The sequence below is a fragment of the Oncorhynchus nerka genome, linkage group LG7, assembly GCF_034236695.1.
Source record: "Oncorhynchus nerka isolate Pitt River linkage group LG7, Oner_Uvic_2.0, whole genome shotgun sequence".
In the NCBI taxonomy this organism is placed as follows: Eukaryota; Metazoa; Chordata; class Actinopteri; order Salmoniformes; family Salmonidae; genus Oncorhynchus; species Oncorhynchus nerka.
Window position 1 is genome coordinate 59,366,628 of NC_088402.1, and position 18,745 is coordinate 59,385,372.

Sequence of the window (18,745 nt, forward strand, 5' to 3'; positions counted from 1 at the left end):
GTAGTTTTGTGGAATTGCTACATACTGTTAGATATTACTGCACTGTCAGAACTAGAAGCACAAGCATTTCGCTACACTCGCAATAACATCTGCTAACCATGTGTATGTGACCAATAACATTTTATTTGATTGGAATATATTTGTCCACAGATTAAAGAGGGTCAAAGAAGTGAAAGCTTATCAGTGATGCTGAGGTTTGAGAAAGTCTTGCCGGGAAAAGCACAGATATGATTCCTTAGTTTGAATGTTAGAGAATTTGTCCCATATGCACTGCAGTGTTTTAAATGCCAAAGAATAGGACATGTAGCTGCTCAGTGTAAAGGAAAGAAAAGATGTGTGGAGGGGCTCATGATTACGGTGAATGTGGAAGCAATGTGAAGGTTAAGTGCTGTAATTCTGGGGGAGAACACAATGCACCATTTGGTGGATGCCAGGTACAGGGAGAGTCTAGAGAGGCTCAGAGATATAGGATCAGTCATGGTGTATCGTATGCAGAGGCTGTAAAACAGATTGGTAGAACTACAGTGCGGACTGATGGAGCTTACATGGATGTACCTGTAATAAGTGGACCTACAGTCGGGTCTGGTGCTTCTGATGGTCCTGGCAGGGTTTCGAGGCCTGTTCAGAAATATTGTGCTCATGAATGTGCGATGTCAAAAGACACTTTGATAATGAATAAAGTTGATTGCTTTTATTGGTAAGGTTATCAATTGACTCTTGTTGTGTAAAGCAGCAGGGTGTGGTGGAAGTTAGTGATTTATTTGGTTTAGAATTGTATTTTCATGGTAGTACAGAATTGGGCTGATCATGATTGATCATACATTCCAGCACAGTAAGTGGCGGCATGCACTTAAACTATTGTTTGCCGACCGCCATGATATCATAGAAGAAGAATTCGGAGCAAGCCACTCCCTCCTCTCCCTTTTTGTACATTGGGGGCTGTACAGTTGTTTATTAATCAAATTTGTTCAAAGAGCGGCATCATATAAGTAGAGAGGGCTATCTGACGTTTAATCTACAATTAAACGTCACAGGTTTGATCATTCGTTTTGACTCAAGTAATGAAAGATACACATATTTTTCCTAAACACTTGTTTTCAACTAAAAAGAAGTCATGGATATATGCAACGCGAGAAGGCGAAAGATAAGAACCCCAAGAAGTCTGCGGGCTTTCAAAAGGCTGGTTGAAGCACAGAACGCCACAATGAAGACGAAACGGGAGGTGAAACAAGAGGTGGTCAAAGTCTTGAGGGCGCTGGTGGTGGGGAACAACAATGAAGACATCGATGTCCCTATGGAGGAGGACTGTTTCTCTATGAACTTTTCCAAGAACGAGAACCTGGAGCATGCTATAGTAATGGCACCACGATACAATCTGTTGCGGGAGGTGGGAAGGGGCAGCTATGGGGTAGTGTTCGAGGCAATTGCTCTGAGGACTGGGGCAAGGGTAGCGGTTAAAAAACTGCAGTGCAACGCTCCCGAAAATGTGGAACTCGCTCTGGCCGAATTCTGGGCCTTGGCAAGCCTGGAGACGAAACACGAGAATGTGGTGCAGCTTGAGGAATGTGTGCTACAAAGGAATGGCATGGCCCAGAAAATGAGTCATGGAAATAAAAGGTCCAAACAATACCTGCGGTTGGTGGAGACTTCACTAAAAGGTAACTAACGTTAGCTAGTTCATGTTTACGTTGACGAAATCCACTGCCTGTTTGGTTGTCTTGTAACCCTTTTAATGACAATAACTCGATTGAATTGATAAATAGCTTGCTAGTTATATCTGTGATCAATACAGAACAGGCCAATCAAAACAATGGTTTCATTAGCAAGCTAGCTGCTAGCTCAGTGTTTTACCCATTGTTTGCAAAAAGTAGGCTAATTTTGCAAAAGTGTTGATCAGCATATAAAAAAAACGAGGTGGATAAGGGAAATAAACCAAAAGTGTTGAAAACATTGTGTAACACGTTACCTATTGTTTCTATTAGGATACTTGTTAGATGGCATGGCAGTATGTAAACATCTAGAATAGATTATCCATCATTATTGATTTCGTAATAAATTGTACGTTGCTCAGTGTCATACATTTGTTTTTAGTAAAAAAAATATTGTCCCACCTATAGGTTCATGCTGCCATACTGTTGTATAGGCAGTTTGCTATTTCCAGCACTTGAGAGAACACAGTGTTCTAGTTGGCCATCAGTTAAACTTCTCCTGGTTGCAAATTTGCATACATTTTTTAATTAAGCAATCAATATTTCATGCAATTTATGATATTAACCTATGCTATTTCCTAATTTTTCTTACAATTAAGTGGAGTGCATTTAATAATATTTTTTCCTAATCAAGTTTATATAACCTAAATGTAAAATGTATATTAAATAGGAGTATACATTTTTATAATTTGAGAAAAATATACTTCTGAATCTTGTTTTTAATCTCTAGGCTTAAAGTTGAGAGATTTTAGCCCCTGTACTTACTGCCTTTGCTGCCCTTTTTATAGTTGTCAATGGGCAATTCCACGGTAACTAAATTAGGCTGACTTTTTTTTACTTCAAAATGTTGCAAAACAAAAACCATTGATTTCAAAGTTCATCAATCTATACAACTCTCTAGACAAGGACACATTTGAACTATTTCCACTGAACATTTTACAAAAACACATTTACTGAAAGAACTGTGCAGATGCTAAGTTTGGTAACAGAATTATGAGTTTTTATAACTTAATTATTAAAACAAACATGATATCGGTAAAAATACTGTAACTAATTGGTAGGTAGGTCTACCTTCTGTGAAATTTCATGATCCTCCTCATGAGGGAGAGAAATGAGAAAATATCTTAAAAATTACAAAGCACAAGGCAATGTTTTCTGAACGTACAGAAGGCAAATAATTTATCAAAACTAAATATGTGTAGGTCATAGTTGGCAGGGTTCTTTACATCAAGATTATTGTGTGTTATTTATATTACCTTAAGTCTTTTTCTGGTAGATGTTATCTAAGACCCCTTTTCTATCTGTTTGACCAGAAATCAGAACCTTTGTGTATTCCTAATTTTTAGGATGGAAAATGGTTGAAAAATGTATATATGCCTTAATTAAATAAATAAAATAAAATATATATGTGACTATTAGCTTTTATTTTACATGCTCCTATAAACTTCACATGTTGGTGCTCATGGGTCCTTTTACATGGAAATGCCCTTATGTAAGTGTCACCATTCGGGCCATTACACTTGTCAACAAATTAAATATTAATCTAGACTTATTTTTAGCCAATAGCCATCATTTTAAAGACAGAAGGAGCTTCTCTGGGCTAAATAGTGTAAAGTCAATAGAAATGTTTTGGCATTTTTTAAAACATTATCATCAATATTGGTCAGGTTAACCCACTTTCTGCACAGATATGAGAGGATAGTGTTCTGAAGTCTAATGAACATAGGATGATCATCATATTTATGAAAGCTTGTTGGTCAATATGTGCTCAGGTAACACACTTCAGCACTCTCTTATATGTAGGCTAGGCTACATGGATACGGCACTGTAGTGTTGTCTGCAATGCCATCTCACAAAGCTGCATTGTGTTGCTCAGGGCTTGTCCGGCAGGAAAATATCAACTTGATCCCATCTTGGAACAAGTTTCTGTCTGAGTTGATAAAGTAAGCTAGTTGTTGTATTGTAAGCTAGTTGTTGTATTGTATCTTGCACAATTAGGTTACTCCCTGCATTTTATAAACTGAAATACTACATTTTGAAACAAGTTTTATTTAAATTTCCCCATAGGTTTTCAGAACTCAGAAGCTGCATGAGCAAAGATGTTGCCTATTCGGACCTTACCAATATCAGCAAGTCAATTAATGCGTTAGCCAATACCAAAACAATGGTTGACATTGTAGTTTAAAACAATTCATGAGACAGGTAGTTGTGCCTATTGTTTTTTTTCTTCCAACTTATCTCTGCCCTTGTCCCACTGGGGGTGTGACATTGTTGAAGGCAGTGCAGGGATGAAAAACAAATAGGATAAAGGGGGTTATTGGGATACTGTTTACATACCCATTTAAATCCCAGGTGCAACCCCATCATGTTGCTGACACTAGAGGGACTTGGCCTCAACTGTCTGAAGGGATTTGTAGTCCTATAGCTTGTATTCGTTCAACTCACCCTCCTCGGCTCTCAAATATGCTGACTAAGCCCGAACATTGTAGGGCACAGACAGATTACCTGTGTTTGCATTGAGTTGTAGTCTTTGGACACAGTCCCAGATACCCTAGCCAAGATCAGTGCATTGCTGATTGCACTGTTGCACACAGCCCTATCTTAATGTGTGTAGATAGTGCCCGACAGTTTATTTAGGCCTAAGCAACAAGTCCCATGTATTATAATAGAGATCGTTGCACATGATGTGGAAGGGGGCGGGGCGCAGTTAGTGTTTTCAAAGCGGAAAGCCGCTCACGACGATGGCAGCCTACCCTTGCTAAACCCGCTTTGATGTTTAAAACCGACCTAACCTGATTTAACTTCTAACGAGCCAGCATAAAAAGACTGACCTATGACTCAGCATCGGAAGCATCCGTTTCGTACCATACGTTACTTGAGCACTCTGTCATTTCCCTCAGATCTGGATCAAATTAGCGAGACATTGTTTGTTTTGGTTCAAGCATTTCTCTCCTCCACAGTTGCATGAACATGTAGGACGCGTTGCAAGTTGGGGATAATGCTAAAAGTACATTTATTATTTGCCGCCCATTGAGAATGTTAGTCTACTGGTTGATGGGGACCAGAATGAAACCATAGACCATTACATGCTGACCGGGGTCGCGCCATCGCACACATGTTGAGTTTGTCCATCCACACCAGATGTGATCAGGACACGCAGGTTGAAATATCAAAACAAACTCTGAACCAACTATATTAATTTGGGGACAGGTCGAAATGCATGAAACATTCATGGCAATTTAGCTTGCTGTTGCTTGCTAATTTGTCCTGGGATATAAACATTAGGTTGTTATTTTACCTGAAATGCACGAGGTCCTCTACTCTGACAATTAATCCACAGATAAAAGGGTAAACCTAGTTAGTTTCTAGTAATTTCTCATCCTTCATGCTTCTTTTTCGGACTTTATATGTAGGTTGGCAACCAACTTTAAGGTGCATTACCACCACCAACTGCACTGGAATGTGGACCTCAGTTCATCTTTCAGTCACCCACGTGGGTATATGATCCTAAAAACCAATGAGGCGGCGGGACTTGCAGCGCGTCAAAAATAGAACCTAGTTCTATTTTAGCGACTGGCTACGCATGCGCACGTTAACGTGCGTGAGCAGTTTGGGTGAAATGATTGAATAACATGTATGTGTACGTTTATTTTTCAGCGCTCGCATGCTAACTCAAGTGGTCTGGTCAGCATGTTAGAGTCCCATTCATTAGCCTACATGAATTGTTGTTTTTCCAAGTTTTTGTCATGGCACACTTGAAATCCCATATTGTCACAAATATTGTCACAAATGTTAGTGATTAAAAGCACCATGGTGCTTGCCACCAGATTGGCTTTGTGTTCCCTTCAGTCTTTGTTGTATGCTCAAAACGCTGAGTCGCACACTGTTCTTTTTACTTCATCCAAGAGTCATCTCAAGGCATAGGGGAGTGAGCGGGTGTAAGCGGGTATCCGAGGCCTCCACAATATTGCTGAGCTACAATAAATTAAGCCTAGTGTATGAGGCCTCTCACTGTCAAGTGTGTGTGTTTTTGCTACCCTTTAATGCCGTTTTGTCTTTCCCCAGGTGAGCGGATTCTGGGCTACCCAGAGGAGCCGTGCTACCTGTGGTTCGTCATGGAGTTCTGCGAGGGCGGGGACCTTAACCAGTACATCCTGTCACGGCGGCCTGACCCGCGCACCAACAAGAGCTTCATGCGTCAGCTGACCAGCGCCGTGGCCTTCCTACACAAGAACAACATTGTGCACCGCGACCTCAAGCCCGACAACATCCTCATCTCCCAGAAGTCAGGCTTTCCTGTACTCAAAGTGGCCGACTTCGGCCTCAGCAAGGTCTGCGCTGGCTTTGGCGCCGGTGGCAACGAGGGCGAAGAGCAACCCACAGCTGGTGGCGGGGGCGGCAGCAACAACAAGAACGTGAACAAGTTCTGGCTGTCGTCGACTTGCGGCTCGGACTTCTTCATGGCGCCCGAGGTGTGGGAGGGCCATTACACGGCCAAGGCGGACATCTTCGCCCTGGGCATTATCATCTGGGCCATGCTGGAGCGGATCACCTTCATTGACGCTGAGTCGAAGCGCGAGCTGCTGGGCACCTATGTGCGGCAGGGCAGCGAGATCGTGCCAGTGGGTGAGGCGCTGCTGGGGAACCCCAAGATGGTCCTGCATATCCCGCAGAAGACACGCAGCACCATGTCGGAGGGGGTGAAGAAGCTGCTGCAGGACATGCTGGCGGTCAACCCCCAGGACCGGCCCGACGCCTTCCAGCTGGAGGAGCGGGTGGACCAAGTCACGCGTGCTGCGTGACACCGTTCCCGTTCCCCTTTCCAACCCCTGGTCTGTCAGAGAAGGGACTGCTCTTTTACCAGGTAGGTTATCTTCCTTCTCACATAGACACACATACATTTCACCTGCTCACTCACTCATATAGCTTCACTGAAGAGTTGACCCTTATTACATGTGACCTAATAGCAGTTGCTCCTATTTCACTGTCAATTGATCCTATATCAGTCAGCTGTTTAGCAGCCCTGTCAGTGCCCTCCTGATTTGTTAGTATGTCACTCATGTATTTGGTCTGCCTCCATTTAACTTTCAAGAATCGCATTCCTTTGCATTCCTAGGGGGTCAGTTCTTTTTTTATTTATTTTATTTTTATTGAACTTTTATTTAACTAGGCAAGTCAGTTAAGAACAAATTTACAATGTTATTTACAATGACGGCCAAACCCTAACGACGCTGGGCCAATTCTGCGCCGCCCTATGGGACTCCCAATCACGGCCCGTTGTGAGACAGCCTGGAATCTAACCAGGGTCTGTAGTGACGCCTCTAGCACTGAGATGCAGTGCCTTAGACCGCTGCACCACTCGGGAGCCTTGTATTAATACCCATGTAAATCAGTGAAAGCTATTCTCCTCACTGCCACATTGACTTTAATCTGAGATTAACTGTTCTTGATTTAGCAGAGGCTTTGGCCTCCCCTCTCTGTTCAGTCGCACTCTGTGCCGCAACACAAGAGAACTGGTTTGCTGGTAATGCCTTGACGCACTGACTGCTATTTCAAATACAAACATGCTGGTCCTGAGTCCAGACAAGCAATTCTGCATGCCAGAGATCCCTCGCTCAGTCTCTTACGACTCACTCGTTTTTCTGCTTATTCATCTGACTGCTCCCCCCCCCCCCCCTTTTTATTTTTTCTATTTCTTCTTTCTCTCTGGCTTTAATCAAAACCATGCTACCTGCCCTGAGGGGCAAAGTGTACCCTGTACGGTTGCCAGTGCCATTCCAAACTGCATCGCTCCCTCCCTCTCTCTGGCCCATTTTCCGTTCTTTCATAACGCTCTCCTGCTCTGACAGATCATCCCCTCAGGGGCCTTTAGTTTAACACTATGTTTGCCTGTAGATGAGCAGATCAGCCGGGCTCGTCCGCTTTCCAAAGCCAAACCTGGCCCAGCCCTCCACTTCCTGCTGCTCCTCCTCTGCGTGAGTATGGGAGATGGTATCAGTGCTCTGTAAACAAGCCCTATTCTTCTTGGGCTGAGTTGAGTAACAGATGCCCTTTGCTTACCTCTCAGGTACACTCACATCACATTTGATCATGATTTATTGGAATTTCTTGGCAGGCTGCTTAATTCCAGTTGTCTTAGCCATTTGGACTTTCAGGGCGTCTAAGGACATTGTGCCATGTTAGTCTTTGGGCCGTGGATGTCCTCACCTTGTTTTTCGGAGAGACTAAGTAGACTACTCCCAGTGCCTCTGTGGTTGGCTGTAAGACACCCGTTTCTTTTGAATACTTGATCTGCGCGCACTCAAAGTATTTGAAAGAAAACCAGTACTTTGAACCCAGGTTTCGGCACACTCATTGCCAGGGTGAAATGCAGCACGGAACAAAAAGTGTAAATCATAGTCCACAGACGCTGAGACACAATAGTCCGGGTTCCCATTGTGACATAGCTACAAGGCTCTGAGACCACCATCCGCGGTGGATAATAATCCCGAACACGGACCTCCCCACAGTTCTCAGCTGCAAAACAATCGTCCAATATTCTACAACACTGCTGTTGTGCTAGGCGTACACATTTTTGATCTGATAAACCCTTAAAGAGTAACTGTCAGACACTGGGTAGGCCACAGGCTCCATTCTTCATGAGCTGATTTAATTAAGTCTGTGGGGGACTGATTTTGTTCATCCCACAAGAGCTAGTCCTGAAAATGTTATTTTAGGCGTATGTGACGCAGCTTGCTTGGCAGCCCCTGTCCCAGGAATTTAACACCATATAGGCAAGATCAAAAATACCAGAGATTCTCACATGGGACGTCTTATTTTTGGCTATCAGTAGTGCCCATTATTGGGCTATTTCAGCCAACAGGCTAGACATATAGTTTGGAAGAGAGCAGAGTTGGGGCGAAATGGAATAGGAGATCAGACACTTGACTTGAGCTATGTTTTGCATACGTTTAGGAGTGGGAGTAAAATAAATGTTATTAATATTTAGTCGATGTTGGAGCCCATCATATCCAATTTTTTTGTCACATGCTTCGTAAACAACCGGTGTAGATTAACAGTGAAATGTTTACTTACTGGTCCTTCCCAACAATGCTGAGATAAACATTGAAATATAATAGAAAGATAATAACATAAGGATTAAATGCACAATGAGTAAAGATAGATATGTACACAGTCCCTTAAGAAAGTATTCATGCCCCTTGACTTATTCCAAATGTTGTTACAGACTAAATTCAAAATGGGTTAAATATATTTTAAGTCACCCATCTATACACAATAACCCATAATGACAAAGTGAAAACATGTTTTTAGAATTCTCTGCAAATTTATTGAAATACTTTGTAGAAGCACCTTTGCGGCTTTGAGTTGTCTTTGGTTACGTCTCTATCTGCTTTGCACATATGGATCTGGGGATTTTCTTCCTTGCAGATTTTCTCAAGCTCTTAAGTTAGATGGGGAGCGGCAGTGAACAGCAATCTTCAAGTCTTTCCACATATGTTCAATGTGATTCATGTCTGGGCCACTCAAGGACTTTCACATTCTTGTTCTGAAGCTATTACGGTGTTGTTTTGTCTGTGCTTGGGGTCATTGTCCTGTATGAACGAGGTTCTCCTCTGGTTTTCTCCAGACATAGCACTTTGCATTCAGGCTAAAGAGTTAACATTTTCTCATGAGACCATAGAATATTTTGCCTGTCTTTTCATGTGCCTTTTTGCAAACTCCAAGCGTGCTATCATTAGCCTTTTTCTCAGGAGTGGCTTCTGTCGGGCCACTCTCCCATAAATCCCAGATTGGTGAAGTGCTTTAGAGACTGTTGTCATTCTGGCAGGTTCTCCCATCTCAGCCAAGGAATGTATTCAACTGAAATGTGTCTTCCGCATTTAACACAACCTCTCTGATTCAGAGAGGTGCAGGTGGCTGCCTTAATCGACATCCACGTCTTCGGCACAGTGGGTTTAACACAACAAAATCTGGAATAAGTTAAGGGGTATGAATACTTTCTGAAGGCTCTGTATGGGTAGGAGTAATGTGACTAGGCAACAGGATAGATGATGAGCAGTAGCAGCAGCGTATGTGATGAGTCAGAAGAGTTAGTACAAAGCAGGATCAATGCAGATAGCGAGAATTAGCCTTTATGAATAGTGCGACAGAGGTGCTTTTAATACAATAGAAACAACAGAAAGACAACCTTTTAGAAAATATGCTGGACTTAAAAAGTTGTCTGTCTGACCACCTTCTCCCGCCCGCAGCATGAAAAACGCTGATCGCGCCGCAATGATCTCTGTCGGGGCCCACGGGAATGCAGCGCTCTGCTTGGTTGCATGGGATACAACTGAGACTTCATGCAGCAGACAGCTCAGAGGAATGGGGCAATCTTGTCAAGAATCCCGTCAAAAACGTGTCAAATCAAAACCTCTGTGGATTAAGACAGTAGCCTCACGCTACGTTAGCTCACATTTTAATGGAATTGGTTGAATGTGTTAGATTGTGCTCAATCTCTAAGGATCCTTCTAATAACCCTAATCTCTTGTAGATGAGATTGAGGACTGGACAGTTTAGATATCTGAAGTTCCAATCTGACGCTCTGAACTTGAACCCAGATGGTCAGAGTTTTTGGGGCACTCCGACCAATCCCCAATGCTTTAGACTGCTGTTCACCTTTTTTCCCCCTCGCCACTCCCCTCCCAGCTGCCCAGTGTGCCATGAGTGACAGTGAGTTAACTGTGAAGTAGGGCCGGGCGCAAAAATCAAGGTTTTGTAGAAATGTTTGTTCTCGGGCTGTCTTTTTGGTCTCATCAGCTTCACTCCTGCTGTTACTGTTCACCTTCTCATGTCCACACATACAGCAAACCCCTCCCCCCGGCCACTCACCACATCAAAGATGAGCGATCACGTCTTCCTGACTGATTTGGCCCAACAGAATCATATGGACACCGAAAGACATTGACTTTATTTTACTGTAATATAGAAGTTAACCTTTCTATTGCTCCTCTTTTTATGTTTCAACTCCTCAAACTGCACGCAGAGCAGACTACTAAAACAGAAGTATCAATGAATATTGATTGTTGTGCGGTACCACTTACTGTTAGAAGCATTTTAGCCAAAGACCGATATACTAGCTGTTCTGGTTAAATTTGAACAAAAAGGGCATTTTCATAGACTGACTTGAAAGCAATATCAGTGAATATTGCAAAAAAGCTGGTAAAACTATTTTGATAAAATAATTCAATTATTGGTGGGTATTATGGTTGTGGAATGCTTATATTTAGCCTAGGTATAACTTCACAAGCCCTGAATTCATTAGATTTTTGCTGACTGTTTGAAATGCAGTGTATTTGAAAGTTAATTGTACAACAAAGCTTACTTAGAGAACATTTAAAAAAGAATCTCTCTCTCTCTCACATGTATGTATATGTATATATATATATATATATATATCTCCACCTATAAATTTGAAAAGAATCAAGATGATTTTTAGGTCACATCGCCCAGCTGCGTAGTGTTGCGTGCCTCTCGACCGGTGTGGAGTGGCCTCATTTTAGCTGTTATGCCTGTTATGTAACCCACCCCTGGTACCCTGTCTGATGGGAGAATCCATCATCTGTCACACGGGGGGGGGATTAGATCTTGAGAACACAGAGCGGGTGGAGGGGGTGAATATGGTAGGTTGAGGGGGTTATCGGGGGCTTACAGTGAGGTGGTGAGGTTTTAAACCTGTGTTAAATACAAATCCTTTCAGTGTTCAAGGATCAGGCTGAACTGAAAGTGACATCTTCTCTGTCCAGTACCACAACCACTGCCGTGGGCATCCTCCATCGCTGTTGTTGTTGTCCAACGTCTCTCTCACACACACACACACACACACACACTTGCGCACTCTCAGAGCGGTCTATGGTTACTGTTAGCTCCTTCTATGCAAGGGTTTACTGAGGCTCACGTTTGGAACATTTTGTCCTCTGCCTGCCAGCCTGTGTATCTGTGTGCCTCTACCCAGATAAACCAGGCCAATGCGCTTTAGCTTTTCCCCCGCCTTTACTTAAACTGAGGTTCTGTTTTTATTTTGAGCATCTGTGTTTTGTTGGCCATCTTTTTTTTATTGAGATTTCGAGTGCCCTGCACATGAGTAACATCAACAGGGAATATTGACTGTGGTGCCTTACGCAAGTCTTTCTATGTACAGCGTATAGGTTCCAAACTGGGTCTAGTTCAACCCTATCCTAGGGCACACGGTACACTTTAGGTGAGCAGAAGAACGCATGTTCAAACTTGGAAGTCTCTCTCTCTCTCTCCATCTACTATCAGTCTATATGGAAATGGTGTCGTTTAGACAGTGATTTGGCTGTATGGTACATTATGTACTCAATGTGTTCTGTGGGTGTGTCTCACCATATGTATAGAGGTTTGTTGTCATGGAAACCGGTTGGGGGGGGGACTGAAGTCAGTGAAAGCTAAACACAATATTTGAGTTGATTGAGAAATGCCAACAGGGGGTCACTTTTTATATATGATTTTTGGGGGGAGTGGAGGGCGGGTGTCCAAGAACGAGAGCGTTTTTGCCTAGTTATGTAACCGGGGTGTTTTGAACTTTGTTTTGCTGTATGCACCCCTCGGTCTCGTTTCACCCTGCCTTCCACTGCCTGGGTTACTGACTGGCAGTGCTGGGGTTCTGCATTGGCATGTACAGTTGTGAGTCGACCCTATCTGTGCTGTGTTTTGGTTTCAATCACTTTCTTTTGTCAGGCACACTCTGGAGTAGGCTATACAGTGCGTCTTTGAGCATTGTTCTGCTGAGCCTCAGTTTTGGTCTTCTGGCTGGAGCCTTTTTAAACTCTCATTTATTGATAAGACGTGCGTGATCAGCTGGTGTTGTTGCAAAAAAAGTAGTTAGGAGCTTTTGCTCTCAGGGATATTTTTTGTGATGAACTCAGATTTTTTAAGTCTCACTGATTAGCTTCACTGAGTGTCTCAAAGATCCACACACGTTTGCCAACCCTGACCGAAACCATGAATCACCACTATCCCACAAATACTCAACCCCCGTTGATATCTAATCACTTCAAGATGGGTGAATTACCTGAGGCTGGAACGGTGAATTCCTCCCAAACCTGAAAACAAACAGGCAGGCACAGCCAACCTCGGTGTGAGCTTGGGCATTGCGTAAGTTGCGTTGCATAAGTTTGTCAGTTTCTCTCTCTTGCTTTCTTTTCCCTAAGCGCTTTTAATGGTTTTCGCTGGTGCTGTTGTGGTCGTACAAAGAATGTTATAACTGGTTTCGAGTTTGGGTGAGGACCAGACTCCTCTGCTAGTTTTAATTGCTTGCACTCACTCACACTCACTGTTACAGAACTTGCCTGGCAGTGGTGGGCGGACTGAGGCTTTTCAGTCCTTTTTAAAACGCAGGAGCAGAAATGATTATAGTTAGTTGAGTATAAGAGGGTGGCACATTGGAGATCTAAAGAGGAGCTTAAAGACCCAGTGCAGTCAAAAACGTGATTTCCCTGTGTTTTATATATAAACGCAACATTTAAACTGTTGGTTGCATGAGCTGAAATGATCCCTGAAATATTCCAAAAACACAAAAAGCTTATTTCTCTCCAATTTTGTGCAAAAATGTGTTTACATCCCTGTTAAGGTGCATTTCTCCTTTGCCAAGAAAATCCATCCACCTGACAAGTGAGGCATATCAAGAAGCTGATTAAACGGCATGATCATTACACAGTTTTGGCCTTCCATGGTGACAGCACCATGCGGTAAATTAGTTAATAGATCAAAAATAGAGTTCCAAACCTCTTTGCCAACAGCAAATGTTCAGTTTTCCCCTCCCCCAGTTCAAACCATTGACAGTCCTAGCAAAAGTCTTGCTTGAGAAATTGCTCTGCATGCTAGTGGCATGGGTGAAAGTTGTGTTTCAGCAGACTTTTTAAATGGCCCTCTGCTCAGAATAGGTGTCTCCCACCTCCCACGAGTCTTGACAGGATCTTTAGCTGGGTTGTGTTCATTAGGCACTAACAGACCAACAGGAAGGGACTACATGGACTCTTCCAATAAGAACCGCTCATTTCCATTTTTCCGTTGCAAAAAATTTGAACGCATTGTATTTTGCTTGTGACCCTGGCACAGTCTTCCTCCTCAACAAGCCTGCACATGAATGGGAGGTGAAGTCTGCTACCACCATCGATCGATTCCCCCCTGGGCTTAAGAGCAATCCATAATGGTTGGCTTTTAGCCTGACAGTGTCAGCTGCTGCAGGGCCCTTACAGCAGCTGAGAGTGCTGCAAGCAGTTAGTGAAGGAAAGGGGCCCTTTTGCTCATGGAACACAAGTGCTGCAGTAGTTGCTGCATAAGGGGGAGATTCATGGGGTTGTGCAGACTTTTTACAGCCTCAGTGGAGACCACTGTAAAGAAGCTATTTTTTAAACTTGTAAAAATCATCAATATATCAATATAATTATCAGTGTCATTTAAAAAAAAATGACATTCGAGCAGTTTGTCTTTTTCATGTCAAGTGGGTTATTTTTATGCATCAGTCCAGCTGGCCCACTTGTGCACATACCATGTGGTATGAGTTATGCAACCTATCCATGGCACGTACTTCACTACTTAATAGTGTGCATCATTGAGATTAAAGTGAAAACTAAAGGATCTGGGTTACGTCATCAACAGTTTCAGTGTTTGTTTGTTTTTTGGAGTGGTTGTCATGGTATTTATACCATGACACTATCGGAAATCTCGGACTTGTCAACCAATCAGGGTCTAAATCCCACCAATCTCACACATCTGAATGGCCTTGCATAATGGAATATTTCTATAGGCTATACATTTTGTATGCACAGATCAGTGAATGCACTGGAGTTCCACAGTACACTATTAGCACTGCCTAAAGAATTATGATAACCTGTGGGCCTGTATTTCATATTGACGAACATTCAATCATCTGGTTCTCTCTCTTTCTCCACAGATTGGTATACAAACTGAAGGTGGGATTCCACATCTGTACAGAGGTGTAAAAAGGGACTCTGAACTGTGAAACCTCTACAATTGCTCCCAAATGTGAAAGAATGGAGGGTTTGCGGTCAGCGTTTCTAAAATCAGGACACCTTTATCGGGAAAGCTATGCAATAAGTCATGTGAGAAGTCAGGTCCTCTCCCCTTCCCCCACCGCACCTTTTATTTTTTAAAAGCCCAAAGACATTCACCAATGGACGACGGTCAAGTATGCCAGAACACAAAGTGTTCCTTGGCACACCTGGTTTGGAATGGAGGTGGCAGTAGCCTTGAGGTTGGAGAAGCAGGCCAGCAGCTGGAGGGTTGCCGGTTCGAATCCCACTGCTGAAGAGGGCAAAAAATATGGAGGGAGTGAGCCAGCAGGTGCCACCTACCTCTCCAACCTAATGTGTGGATGTGTGTGTATCCGGGGGGTTAGATAAAATGTCCATCCTGTAGGGACTAATAAAGTATATCTTAATGGCCACAAGGAGTAATAATGATTTGTTATTTGATGAGCTGGTCTTCAAAATACATTTTTCTCAATGTTGTTTTTTTATTTGAATTGGTCCGGACATGTACTGTTTCTTCCTTCTTCTCCGATGTTGACGTGTGTTGGATGGGGCCACATAGGCTAGTATGGATGGATAATCGTTCACGTATATACCGGAGAGGATAACAGGTTGCACTGTGTACCCTCTATACCAGAGTTTTTTTTTTTTTTAAGTATTCCTAAAACCACCGACGATAATGATGTAGAAGAAGGGACTTGTATACTGTGAATTGGAAATGTGAATTCAGTTCAATACAACTTTATTTATAGACAATTTATAAAGGTGGGTTATATTGGGTAGTTCAGTACACAGCGCCCCATGTCCCCTGTCCTCAATGTGGACACATTGCACTAGTATCAACCAAGCAGCATCATCAACAACCCTGTTCCCCTCCCTCTACACCCTTGTGCCTTATTAGACTTTCATCGAATGGAGGGGTAACCAATTTGATTCCTAAGTAGTTTGATGGTTTCTTTTTTTACATGCAGTATATCATTTTCCCTTGGTAGCAGGCCTATATAATATGATAATATTGTTATGTCGTGCATTTGAAGCCAAACTGTGCCATCTCCCTATATAAGATCATAAAATGGTTTTAGGGGAATTACCTATTGCGTAAACCAAATTGTACCAGAGTTGTGGACACTGATGTCACAATTTTAATATTGGGCTAAATATAAATTGATTATGTTATATATCCCAAAAATTTTGTATGAAACGGAATCATGTTAATTTCAGACCGAAAAATTGACTGATTAGCTAGTAACTACGATGAAAAGTCTTACATTATTGTATGTCACTCACTATTAAGTTGACATTGACAGTGTCTTTTTTTTTTATACAGAAATGAATAATGAAATGTGGCTGTTGGCTACTGTGAGCATGTTATGGTTTCAATGTGAGGTTTGTGTATGAAGATTCAGGACCCTCACCAAAGGGGATTTTAGACTCACTTTAAGCCTAGTGCAAATTAAGGGCAAAGCAGGCAACTTTGAGCGCTTTGAAATTCCTTTTAAACTCTCATTTACTTCTTTGACTATTGTAACCATAAAATTAGCTGATAACATCATGTAAATAATGCTATGGAATGGGATCAAAAGGACAGTTGTGATCAACAACGTCTGATCTTTGTAATTGAATGGCTTTTGAATATCTGTTGGAGGGTCTTCAGCTTAGGATGTCGATTGTTTGGCATTGGAATAGTTCCCCCAATTAGCACCACGACTAAAAAAAAAGTGGTTTTTAAAAAATCACCTTTTCCTCGCTCACCATAGAGCCGTTTTTAGTCGTGTCACTTCACTATAAACGAGATGTGTGTGGGAATAACAGTTGAATGGACAGATACTATTGTACACACACAAAAATGCATAGTCATCGTCGTCGTTTTTCAAACACTACCACTTAAGAGTCTAAAATCTAGATTGTGAAGTGTCTTTTTGCAATGTTTCTGACTTGTAATGACTCTTCCTAGTATTTTAGTAAGTCCGAGAGACTATACCCGTTCACGTAATGGTTGACAGTCTGGATCTTTCCAAAACGCTAATCCTGGATTGCAGAATGTGGACTTCAGCAAGCACCAACCAACAAACAGTTGAACCACAGCAAATTGGGAATGTTCTCTGTGTTATCTATTCGCTTTTATTTTAAGTGAGCACGGTAGTTGACTATTGATTCATAGACGTGTTTCCAGGATTCAGTCGGGACCGTATCTTGTGTCAAGGCAACTCATTCTTTCCTTTTTTTTATTAGTCTAGTTTCCAGTTTTTTTCTTCTTTCGTTAACGTTAACGGCTATTGACAAACACTCAGATCTGTGTTTGATAGTCTAGTCCTACCTCAGTCTCCTTCTCTGACCGTTGTCTTTCACTAGACCGTCTCACTAGATTTCTTTTAAACTGGTTTAGTTCTAGACCTGTTTTAATTTGCGTTTTTAGAGGGCCATTTCTTTAACTGTGATAGGTTTAGACCTGAGTCAGTTTTTCTTTAACCTCAACCAACCTCACTGGTCAAACTCCTCTAAAATGCTTTTAGATTATTTTTTCGCTACCGTTAGCTACTCTGATCGCCGTTTGAGATTTTGAATACTTTACCTTCAAGCTTCTCTCCAGATAACTTTGCCTTTTTAGATAACTTCTGAGATTATCTGTAAAAAAATAAAAATTAACACACCTCTTTCTCAGATACCTCTATTTTAATGTTAAACTGTACACCCAGTGACACTCAGCTTTACTTAAGAGACCAGTTTGTTACCTGGAAAACCTCTTGTAACCTCTGACCTCTTTCGGTGTTAACAAGTAAGTGAGCACTCGCTTTAACGTCATGGCAACACCTACTGTTGCATGACTACTCTACGTTCATGTTTTACGTTGAAATATACTGTATATGATAAGGGAACTGAAGTTCTTTCCACCACCTATTGTTCATACATGATGTCGTATCTTGTTGGGAGTAGTGAAGACTTTGCGTGTAGGTTACATGTGTATTGCCATGGTTTAAGGGGAGCACTAGTCATACAGCTACCGTAATGATTATGCTTAAAAACCAACCCACTCTATGCAACTTTCTTTCACTGTACAAGGAACCAAACCATTCCTGGTGTTCTGTTCTCCTGAACTACTACTTTCAGCACCTATGTCAAAGTGTGTATACAGTACGTATCATGTAAATTATGAACCTATTTTGTTTAAGAAGCTAACTTGAGCCATTTAGATGTTTTAGTAAAGCATATTTTTTGTTGTTGCTGTAAATGTTTGACAACTTCAGTTTCTCTTGAAATAAATTATAAAAAAAGAAGTCTTGTTTTTTTATTTGGACCAAATCATCAGACCAAATCTTTCATTACATATGACAAACTGCATTTTATAATTAATTGTCCAATATACATTGGGCTCAAACAAACCTCTGCTAGCGATCTAATCGTTTATAAACTGGTTGAACCACCTATAGTATCTAACCACCAAGTGCATGGCACAACTAGAATAGACAGATTGCATTAACAAATGATACTCCCACATTTAAGAATGTATTACCATTTTGGTCCTAGTCTTTACAAATGTAATTTATTATAATTTATAGTAATGGTTGAAACAGAATAAATGGAATGGTTTTGAACAATGATACCATTCCATTCACTCCATTCCAGCCACTATTGTGAGACGTCATCTTCTCAGCAGAGCAGCCTCCTGTGCTGTATTTGTCTGTAAATAAATGTGCTAACTAAATGATCGTAGTTGGCGTAGGCTACATTTCCAGTCTGATCATTTTATTGATGTCAGTCTTCCATGTATCTTTTTCCTGTTTTGATTTAGTTCAGATGGTCTGCTAGTTGTATTCTACAGTTTTTCGCTGCAACCAGTTTTTTTTTTTGTGGCTCGGATTTCCGTGTAATCTCCGTTAGTAGCTGTTAAGAAATCCAGTGGTAACCCGCAGGTGCTGTGTCTTTGTTGCAATACTATGGTTTTAACGAGCTCAACACATTACCCTGTCTCTCACCATTGTA

General features: G+C 41.8%; 1 protein-coding gene across 1 annotated transcript; it reads left to right on the plus strand.

Annotated features, from left to right (window-relative positions):
• The first annotated feature begins 925 nt into the window (after window positions 1-925).
• LOC115132072 (serine/threonine-protein kinase 35-like) lies at window positions 926-18,039 on the plus strand. Its single transcript, XM_029664301.2, has 3 exons — window positions 926-1,658; window positions 5,775-6,573; window positions 14,668-18,039. Exons 1-2 carry the CDS (start codon window positions 1,115-1,117, stop codon window positions 6,509-6,511), a joined length of 1,281 nt encoding a protein of 426 aa, XP_029520161.1. The 5' UTR covers window positions 926-1,114; the 3' UTR covers window positions 6,512-6,573; window positions 14,668-18,039.
• Window positions 18,040-18,745: the final 706 nt, after the last annotated feature.

Coding starts and splice junctions, on each gene's coding strand:
- LOC115132072 (XM_029664301.2), top strand. CDS start 1,115: ATGGATATATGCAACGCGAGAAGGCGAAAGATAAGAACCCCAAGAAGT. Junction 1,659..5,774: donor GGTGGAGACTTCACTAAAAG/GTAACTAACGTT, acceptor GTCTTTCCCCAG/GTGAGCGGATTCTGGGCTAC.